This window comes from Hipposideros armiger, unplaced genomic scaffold, assembly GCF_001890085.2.
Source record: "Hipposideros armiger isolate ML-2016 unplaced genomic scaffold, ASM189008v1 scaffold_3, whole genome shotgun sequence".
Lineage (NCBI taxonomy): Eukaryota > Metazoa > Chordata > Mammalia > Chiroptera > Hipposideridae > Hipposideros > Hipposideros armiger.
Genome location: NW_017731353.1, coordinates 2,423,145 through 2,434,188, shown reverse-complemented (window position 1 = coordinate 2,434,188; position 11,044 = coordinate 2,423,145). Strand labels below are relative to the sequence as shown.

General features: G+C 43.0%; 1 protein-coding gene across 5 annotated transcripts in view; it reads right to left on the bottom strand.

Moving 5' to 3' along the window:
- Positions 1 to 11,044, bottom strand: part of SLC25A25 (solute carrier family 25 member 25) — a 36,426-nt gene that overhangs the window by 13,963 nt on the left and 11,419 nt on the right. Inside the window, exon 1 of one of the 5 annotated variants that reach the window (XM_019637007.1) lies at positions 2,672 to 3,325. The exons of 2 other annotated variants lie outside the window; for them this stretch is intronic. In XM_019637007.1, the coding sequence (XP_019492552.1) occupies positions 2,672 to 2,890 (219 nt within the window). In that variant the 5' untranslated portion in view covers positions 2,891 to 3,325. Of the gene's footprint in view, positions 1 to 196; positions 401 to 2,671; positions 3,326 to 11,044 lie in introns of those variants that run through there. 2 more of the 5 variants (XM_019637016.1, XM_019637042.1) reach the window with 2 other exon arrangements.

Here is an 11,044-nt window from a genome sequence, read left to right as displayed (position 1 = left end):
CTCTCTCCCTCTCTCCCTCTCTCTCTCCCTCCCTCCAGCTGTCTGTGATTCTTCTCTGCTCTTATTCTAATTTTGTGACCCAGATCTACTTTTGTTTCCTTTCTTCTGATGTCCATTCGTATAACAACTAGTATTCGGGAACAATGACAGCAACTCTAGATCCCTTAGAATTTAGTGGTATCAAATTTCATTCAATCTGTAAAGTAGCAGTTGGTCTCAGGAGCATCTTCTCGCCCTCCATTCTGCCAATGCTGCCACAAGCTTTCCTTGTTCTACCACTCTGCTCCATGCCAACAAAACAGGTGCTTCCTGTACGTGCTGGGATGCCATGAGTAAGACAGGGCAGGTGCACCACCTGGGGAGCACAGTATTATGTCATTGAGTATCTCCCCCTCCTCTGCAATGACTCAGACCAAGCCAAAACATTAATATGTGAAGGAGTCGTGCCAGCATCCGGCTGCTCTAGCCCCACCCACCCCTAAGGCTCTCGAACCTCATTTGCTGCTGTGGCCACAGTGTCATTTGACGATCAGGTTGCCATGACAGCCCAGTGTAGCTGGTTTCCAGTGAAACCTGCCTATACTTGGCAATCAGACACACAATAAGCAAAATTCTCTGAGCTTCTGAAAAGACAGCCTCTCAGGAACTGAAAGCTTGAATGCCGCTGAGAGCACCTCCCACTCCAGGCTAATGGCTTTCTTCTCTAACTGCAGATTAACTGCAAGAAGAACATAAAAGGGAAAACTGGAACAGTTCCTAGAATAAAAGCTTTCAGGGGCCTGACTCACCAGCAGACATATTTAAATGCGGGATGTGAGGGCAAAACAAAGTTGGTGCTCCTGGGAAACTGAGAAGCCTGAGGACCAACGTGAACTTTTCTATAAGGTTTCCATAATGTTTTGGGAGCCTCTTCCTGAGAGAAATGGTGAGGCTAGGCCCCATCGGCCAGTAATCACCAACCCCAAAGCCTACCTTCAAGAACAGCGGCACTGGAAAAGGACGCGGGCTGCAGAAACGTTCCTACCATTTTGATTCTCAGTTTATCTGCTTTTAAAGAGTCCACACTCCCCAGATGTGCTCGCTTTCTTGCTTCACACCAAGCCGGCAGATCCATCTCCCTCTTGGGGCTCCCGCCACCCCCCAGCCAGCTGATCCATTTCCCTTCTGAGGAAGAGAGCCAGTGAAAGGTGTGTCTCAGGTTCAGCTGCCCTCACAGGCCAGGACCTAAACTGTTCAGAACCAAAAGTCCTGATGTGAGCGGTCACCCTGGGGGAGGGCTGGCAAGAGGTGCCAGTATGAGTCTAAGAAATGGAGCAGTTAATTATTCAAGTCAAAAGTAGGTGACTTTAAAAGGGAGCCAGCCAACCCCTTAATCCCTTGGCCACAAGGCAAGCAGGTCTGTAGATAAAAATTCCTCACAAAAGAGAGCGCCACCGCCATTTCTGAGCTTGTCTAAAACAATCAAAAGGTAGAAAGTGACACCCCTCGCAGCATATCTTAAGCATAACACAGACTCTGAGATCCCTGCCAACCAAGACAAGGCCATCACAGGCTAAGAGTTCTCCCCCGTGCTTAATCCTAAATGACTGCAAAAGTTGTTGCATCAAAGGTCCCTCCCACTTAGCAAAGGAAAAACTGAACATTTATTTCTTAAACATAGCAATTCACTTCAACAAATATCTTTTAGGAACCTACACTGTGCCAGACATGGGGCAGAATCTCCTTCTTTAGTTGGTTTTTATCCTGAGAAAGGAGAAAAGCGTCAAAATAACGGAAGCGCAGGAGGTGAAAAAGGTCACTCCTGCTGCAGGCAGGAGAAATCTCAGCCAGGCGGCACCTTCGGTTCTAATCCTGAGAACTTAACTGGTCCCATCAAAAACTACTTTCTTAGGGGAAAGTGAGACAGTGCAGGGCAAAGTTTCAGACGGATTTGGGGTGAAATATCACCTTTCCCCCTCCTTAACTGTTTAACCCTGGGCACATTTCTTAACGTTTCTGTACCCCAGTTTCCTCATCTATGAAAGGGGGGTACCACCACTTACCTTGGCTCTTATGAAGATTAGATGAGATAACCCACGCTCAGGGCATGAGATGGACAGAAGGCCCTGGCACTCAACAGACCCGCAGACCCAAGAGAGGCACCGGCCTCTGCACCGAGACTCCAGCCTCTCCTCTGACCATTCCCTTCCTCCCAGACCCAAAGGCCCTCTGCCCGCCAAGGCAAGGGGTCTGACCTTCGGGCCTGCCCAGCTTCAGGATGTTGGGTTCAACTTTGAATGTTCACTCTGTTGCCCGCTTAGCTCAGTCCTCTCTGCGTTGTTCAGATATACTAAGACATAAGACACACTGTAATCGTTTGTCCCTTCCTTTCAAATGGCTTTCTGGGGGAAAAGTGACAAATCTAGGACAAGTCTTCGATTGCATTCAACCTTCCTTCCCCAAATGGCCAGAGTGAAGTGGTCAGTAGGGTAATAAAGCTTTTACAATGACCGCAGAAAGGTTCTGGACTGAAGACTTGGGTTCCTCATTGCCTAACCCTTTTCCCCAGTCCCCAATACCGAACTGATTGATTTAAAAGTCTCTCTTCTTCCCCACACTTCAGTTTTTTTTTCCAGGAAAATGTTCCTAGACCAGCCCCTGAAGTAAGAGGTCCTCTGGAGGTTGCCATTACCTTAGGAAACTGCTCTGCAGGTCCGACCACCAGCAAAATAGTGGGTCTCTTTTCCGTGGCCTCAGCCCTTCCATCCTGTTTCCCCAAAAAGCTTGCCATCTGGTCTCCCCGAGCAGCAGCTGGGGTGCCTCTGACTTCGTTATCATTCCCCTCTTCGGAGCCTTGGCACCCAGCCCTAGGGAAAAGGCTAGACAGAAAATGCCACAGCATCTGCAACATCACGGCTTTCTCCCAACGTCGCCGATGGTGACTGGTCACTTTTGAAGCAGGATGTGACCACAATACCAAGGGTCACTGGCTACACCGCTGCTTGGAAGGCTAGCCTGGGGAGTTGTAAGGCTCCAAGCTCTGCATGCAGTGGCTGTGTCCTGCTCTTTCAAATTTACTAGCACTGCTGTCGTGCCTGGCCTGAGAAATAGCTCACTCTAAGAGAGTCCCGCTGGGTTGCTGGCAATGAGGAGAGAGCAGCCAGAGCTTCTTCAAGAAAAACTCACTTCTGCAGGTAGATGGTGATCAAATGTTTGGCTTTTTTAAAAAAGAAAAGCAATAGCCCAACAGACCTTTCCCAGAGGCAGAAGCAACTTCGAGCTCCCAATTATTCAACTGTCCTCGCTCAACTAATGATCATCACACAAGCGAGACCCGAGCATCCAGTCTGCATTCTCACTGCAGCAGGGCACGGCCAATCGCCTCAGCCGACACTACCAAGTTCATTATCCCCAACCAGCAACGTCCAATCACAGGCGGCTGATTCCCTGCCTGCAGCCCTGCACTTCTGCAGGGAGGTGCCGATGGCAACGTCCAGAGGAGCTTCCAGGCTCACTGAATCCACCCTCTGCTGGCTCGTCTGCAGGAGCCCAACTTCTTCCTCTCCACAGGGATTGTTTCTGGGATGGCATTCACCATCAAGTTTAACACGATCGAGAGTCCCTGGCAACAGTTCCTAATACTCTTTTCCTTGTTCTATGATCCCATTTGCTCCAATTATGTGTAACACAACGCAAGCCATATCACACCTACTTCTCCTGCCTTGTCTCCCGATACACCGTGAGCTGCTGGGGGACAGGGACCAAGTGACAGGTCTCTACCCTTAGTACCCAGAACTAGGCACAAATTAAGTCTGTGGGCTGAACTGAGTAAATGGTTATAAATAAAAGGGACTTAATCTTTGCTCATTTGTTTCTTAATTTACTAGCATTCAAATGCAGGGACCAACTACCATCATCCCTCACAAAGGTGACCCTTTGATACGTGTTCATAACCATTATTCTAAAAACAAAAACATGAGAAAAGTTTCATAAATTGTGTCAGGAAGAGTATGGGGAACCGTACAGCCTCATAAGCTGCTATGAGAGTATACGTCAGGACCACCTTTCTGAAGAGTAATTTAGTCTTAGCTACCAACAGTTCAAAAGCACAAACCTTTAACAGCAATTCCACAGTAAGCAATTTAATCTGTAGATACATTTGCACACGTGAGAAATTATATGTACATACGTATGAGATATATATATATATATATATATATATATATATATATATGATATACATGTTATCTAATCTAAGGATATTTTTTGCACCACTGTTTATAACAACACAAGTTTGGAATCAACTTAGTCCTTTAAAAGGGGAGTGGGTACATAAATTATGGCACACACATACTATGGAACCCTACGAGTATGCAGCTGTTGAAAACAAGGCAGCTCTATATGCACTACTGTAAAAAATAATTATAAGATAAATGGAGCCACTTCAAAGAGGAACTGCCTTGTAGGCCTTACCCCTCAAACCTTTGGAACGTTAAAACTGGGCAAAACAGTCTTTGGACTGGGCCTAAAGCAGTACTGTAATTCATGTAATTATTCCCCTTCCTTTTCTCATGAATACCCCTTGCTTTTTTTTAATCTTCTAATCAGAACACTATTTGGGTTTCTGCCTGAATCAGTGCTTCCTGATTAGCTATTCTTTTGGATCTCAAATAAACACTTGTTGCCTCTCACTCTGACCTTTTATTTATAGGTTAACACTACTATGGAATGACTTAAAAATATCTTGTTAAATGAAAAGAGCAAGGTTCAGAAGAAAGGGGATAGATAGTATGCTGTCATTTATTTCTAAGCTTGTATACGCGAAGAGTATCTAGGGAAAGACACTAAAATTGAAGAAATGGCTTGGTGCAAGGAAGGCACCTGGGGGGTTTGAGGGGCCAAAGGCAGCCGGGAGGTTTCCTTTCACTGAATGGATATTCATAGCTTGTGAAACTGAACCATGAGCATGTATGACCATACATACATACAACAATTATTTGAAAAGAAAACACAAGTGGGGATAGCAAGACAGCCAAGCTAAGAATGACCTTATTTAGATGCCGTTTTGTGTGTTGATTAAATGTACAGTCTTTGGAGCCAGACCCCAGGTTCCAGTCCTGGCCATGACTTACTAGCTGTGTGATCTTGGTCAAATTACTCTAGCTCTCTGTGCTTTAATGTCCTTATGTACAAAATGGGAATAGTAACAGAACCACATTGTTACTTCATAGAATTGGTTCAAGACTAAATTAGATAATATATAAAGTTCTAAGAACAGTATATAGAGCACTCGATAACTGGGGCTATGTAATAAAAGGGGGCTATGTAATAAAACTGACAATCTCAGTGACCAAAAGTAATTACACAAAATGTAATTTTTTTTTAACATAAAATCTCCTAACTGGGCAGGAACATCCCAGGCCTACAGCTTCCTCAGCAAAGGTCAGTCTTACCTTAAATGAGTCTGTCCACTGTTCTTATGCATCTAAGCCAGGGGTCGGCAAACTGTGGCTCACGAGCCACATGAGGCTCTTCGGGTACATTGCGTCTCAAAAGTTTGCCGACCCCTGGAAGAGCCAATCCTGTCCCTCACAGCAATTTAAAAATTATTCGAGAGCTATAAATGTATGTTTACAAATAAGGAAAATTTAAAGTAATATTATAAATGAAACTATGACAGTTTTATTTTCATTTTCAATTTTACTTCAAAGCCACATGTATGTCCCCAAAAAACTGCATGTGGCTCGCAAGCCGCAGTTTGCTGACACCTGGCAGCTCTTCCATCTCAAAAGTTTGCCGATCCCTGATCTAAGATAACATACCTTTGAAATGTCAACGTAATTTTCTTTTCTAGACTCCCTGAAGGCACAATCACTGGTGCCAGAGCACAGACCACAGAAGCCCTCCATTGTTCTCTTGCTGCCCATAAACCATCTCTATGTGCTGTAAAGGTTAATTATTAACTCTCCTGTACCCACCAATGTAAAAGAAGTGTGTGTTTCTTCAGTTTGCTTTTTATCCAATCCTAGAGATTTCCCCACTTTGCTTTCTCCTGCCCCCTTAATCTACCATCAACGGATTTCACGTGACACTCTTTTGGTCTTCTCCTTTGATTCCAATGTATAAAATAAGATGCAAATCTGCCATTCTTAGGAGCATTTTCTCAATCTGCTGAGCTCTTGCTTCTGGGCATGTCCTCAAAAATTTGGCTCAAGGGCCAGCTGAGGGGCACAATGGTTAAGAACTGGCTTGGGACGCCAGAGGGCCCCGGTTCGGATCCCACATGTAAGTGCCAGTGACACTGCCCTCCACAGCTAAGATGCTGAACAACAGCTCGACCTGGAGCTGGGCTGCTGTGAGTCGCCGGCAACAGCGTAGGCTGCAGCCCCTGTGGCAGTGGGCTGCCATGGGCTACCGTATGTAGCCAGCAGCCAGTGTGAGCGGCCAGCAGCCTGCGTGAGCGGCCGTCCAGAAGCCGGTGATTGATGTGCCTCGCCTAGGAAGAGCACAATGATGGTGCCAACTTGGGCCAGCGAAGCAACGTCCACAACTAGATCGAAGAACAAAAGGACAGCAACTTGTCTGTTCTCCTTCCCCTAATTCCACAATAAAAAATCTTAAAAAAAAAAAAAACTTTGGCTCAAATTAACTGTTTTAAAATTTTTCTGTAGGTTTGGATGTTCTTTTGGCGACATGACTATTAGCTATTTTATTATCATTATCTAGAAAAGGATAGTGAGTTCATGCAACTAAAATTAATTTTTTGTTTTGTTTTCAAATTGGGCACTGTCCCAATTATCCTTTATTTACAGTCTGCCCTTTAACCTGGTAATCTTTTTATTTTTACTTTTTCTTCAATTTATTAGTGTCTTAGTCAGTGAACTCGAGCTAGCAACTCAGGTCCACTGAAAACCTGGAAAGATCAAAAAGCACTGGGTGGGGAGAGGGGCGCTTTGCAACTAAGTATTGTAGTTTTAATAGTGTAAAGAGAAAGCCACAGCCCCAAAATGGCATCACTTGTGCTAAAAGCCCATGATACCAAACCTAGATTTAATATCTGCTCTAATTGCAGTTTCAGCGTCTACCAGAAACATAATCTTAGTCAACCAGTCTGGAATTTTCTTGTCAAGCACCAGTAACATTCTGTCACAGTGGGCCCTCTCCATCCCGCTCAGAAAAAAGCAGCAAGAGGTAATCTGCATGGTAAAAACCCTTGCCATTCCCTTCCTCAGGAAAGATGACGTCCTGGTCCCAAAATAATCCTTTTTCTTTTGTTAATAGCTCCCTTTCCTCACCCTTCTTCCTATAAAAACCTTGCATTTTGTACAACCCCTCGGAGTGCCCTTCTAATTGCGAGGTGGTATGCTGTCCAATCCATGAATTGCTTAATAAAGTCAATTAGATCTCTAAATTTACTCGGTTGATTTTTGTTTTTTAACAATACTAAAGAAGAGCCCATCCAGAGCCCCAAACCCTAACTAAATAAGTAATCCTTTTATGAAAATGAATCTTGTTTTTAGGCACTGAAAGTCTGGTAAATGGGAGGAGGCAGTCATGTTTTGGGTCCTCATCTACAAACATAAGAGAAATCCCATATTTAGCTGGTCACTAACTAGCTTTTAATTTAATGGACTCCTACATACCACAGAACTGAGTTATGAATTCAGGGGGTTCAGCCAAGATGGAATAACAGGGACCAACTCACCTTCCTGCCAATAACAATTAAACATCCAGACCAAATATTTGAAACGATGGTTTTTAAGACATTGGCTAAGAAAGGACAGTGACTCCTGGGAGATCTATACAAATGAGCCGAGCCCTATGATTGCCCTAGCTTCCTGGTTGGAGTTTCCAGGCTACGGTGTACAGGGTGGGTACTCAGGCAGAGCCCAACAGTCTCTCAGGGTTGAAGAGATAAAGCTGGGAGGCCAGGGCAGCTGGAGTTTGCAGGACCCAGTACCAGACAGGAGGGAGCTGCAATGCTGAGGGGCCCCCATAGCCACAGCACAGGCACACGAGGAAAGTGCCTGAGGGTGAGAAAAGAACCATCCGAAGGCATCACCACACTAAGAACTGCTCCTGTTCCCACCAGCTGGAGTGGAAACCTCCTAATATAGGGAGGTTCAGGAAGGGTATCAGAGGGTGGTTGCCTCAACAGTGAGGCAAAACTAGCCCTACACTAAAGGCCATTCTTGCCTAACAAGGCTTTAAAAAGCCCTAAAAGGCTCAGCATGTTTCAAAACAACTATACCCCAGAATAATGCTCAAGAGCATTTATAGGAATACAGAACTCTCCAGGAACCAAAAAGATAAAAATTTAACAGGAATGCAAGGAAGCAGGAAAAGATGACCCATAATGAAGACAGAATTAAATCAAGTGAAACTGACCCAGAAATGACATAACAATATAATTAGTACACAAGGATATTAGAAGACATAACGGTATTCCATATGCTCAAGAAAAGAATGGAAAGATCAAGCATGTTACGTAGAGACACTGCAGATACTCTAGGTGAAAACTACAATGTCTGAGATGAAAAATACACGGGATGGCTTTAACAGTTGATTAGACAACGCAGAATAAAAAGATTAATGAACTTGAAGACATAGCAATAGAAACTTTCCAAAATGAAACACTGAGAGAAAAACAAAACAAAACAAACAAATGAGCAGAGCATCAGTGAACTGTGGGAGAACCGCTAACAGGCTGATATATGAGTATACATAACTGGAATCCATAAAGGTAGGGACAGAAAAAATATTTAAAGAAATAAGGGCCAGATTTCCCCCCAATTTAGTAAGAACTACAAATCCACAGATCCAAGAAGCTCAACAAACACCAAGCATAATAAGAAACATCAAAAAAGAAAACAAAACCCAAAAAAACCTACATTCAGGCACACCACAATTAAATTTCTGAAAATAAAGAGGAAAATATTAAAAACAGCTAGAGAAAAAAAATACCCAATACATACAGAACAACAAAGCTAAGAATGACAGGGGACTTCCCATTAGAAACTGTTAACCCAGAATTCTATACCTAAAAAAATACCTTCCAAAAGGAAGGTAAAATAGAGACTTCAGACATACAAAAACTGGAAAAATTTATCACCAGCAGATTTGCTTTATAAGAAATGTTAGTTCTTCACGTAAAAGGAAAATGATATCAGATGAAAATCTGGATCTATAGGAAGAAATGGAGAGCACCAGAAATGGTAACTGTGTGGGTAAATATAAAGGACTTTTTTCTTATTTAAATTTCTTTAAAAGATAAGCGACGGTTTAAAGCAAAAATAAAACAATGTATTGTGGGTTTATAGCATATATAGAAGTAAAAATGTGTGAAAACTGTAGCACAGAGGCTGGGAGGAGAGAGATGGAAGCGTACTGTTTAAAATTCTTAACTATTTGTGAAGTGATATAGTATCAGTTGAGATAGGCACTGATAAATTAAAGATGTGTACTAGAATTCCTAAAGCAAGCATTAGCAATAGAGAGCCAACAAAAGAGATAAAATGGAATCACAAATAATACTCAGTTGATCAAAAGAAAGGAGAAAGAGATGTTCTTTGGCCACAGTGGAATTAAATTAGAAACCAGCGACAGAAAGATGTCAGGGAAATATCTAAATATGTGGAAACTACCACAATTCTAAATAATCTGTGTCTCAAAAAAGAAATCAAAAGAGAAATTAGAAAGTATTTTAAATGGTGTGAAAGCACACAGATCAAAATTTGTGGGATGCACCCAAAGCAATACTTAGAAGGGAAGATATTAGAAAAGAAAGGTCTCAAACCGATGGCCTTTAGCTTGCCTTCAAGAAACCAGGAAATGAAGACCCAAGTAAGCAGAAGAAAGGAAATAATAAACTAGGTGAGGACGAGACCATGTCTTTTATTTATCCTGAAATCTCCCTGGTTCAGCACCTAAGCCAGATCAATGAACATTTGGGCAACTGCATACTTTGCCAACATTTTTATTTTAAAGCCTCTTCTCTTGTGCCTTTGATTTCCTTCTGGGTTAATACAGTATATCTCTTTCTTTATACCACAGCATCGCCTGAACCAGCAGTATCTGGTAGACTGTTAGTTTCTTTGGGTTCCAGGCAATTACTATAATACAACTCTACCACACTTAGCTTTCTTGGGGCAGGCAAGTATAAGCCTCCTGTTGGCGTAGCTTATAAACATCAACAGAAACTGGTTAAGAGGAGGCTAATCGATCACCTGCAGAAGTAACCCACCCTTCTGAGAATCTAGAAAATAGAGACTTGCTGAATAAAAGTGTGTCACAGGATCTCCCATATTTTCAGAGAAAACAACAGATTCTAGTGGAATGGACTCCCCGCGGGAATCCATTCCAAAACCCTGATGAACTGCCCAGGCGATAAGGGCCCCTAGAGCATCAGCTGACCGACACCTGGAGATCCCTGAGGGAATCTGACACAAGGCGGAGCTCCCCACGTCCCCCTCCAGGGCAATGCTGCAGGTCTTACGTCTATCAACTAAACTACTTATTACCTACCTATCTTAGAATTATTATTAACCTTCAGAAGACATGGTGTCAGAGAGATGACTATCAACACTCACTTTTTAAATTGAAAAATGAAGCCAGATTTTAACAGAAAGCCAGACTGATTTGATTTGAAAGTGAAGACTGGCTGGGCCAATGAGGTTACATGGAGGGCATTTCCCATAAATTGAATAAGTCAAATCTACAAAACTCTAAGGTTTTGACCAAAACCAGACCCAGAACCAAAACTGACAAACACATTTAAAGCAGATATACACTATGCCAGAAATTATATCCACTGTAGCTATTAAACTTATGACCAAAATGTTCGGATGGCAACTTAAATATGTGCAAGGGCGTATGCTGTTTTCTAAATTCTTTAAGGGGCAATACAGGAGCTAAAGAGTTTGAAGGATCTCTTTTATACATTGATATATGGTAGTGATTTGTTATTTCAGAGGCATAACGATAGCAGGTGACTATCCCTCTCCTTTGACATGAATCAACTGGAGAATTTAAATGTTTAGATCCTACCTGCTGTCCCCCACAGCCA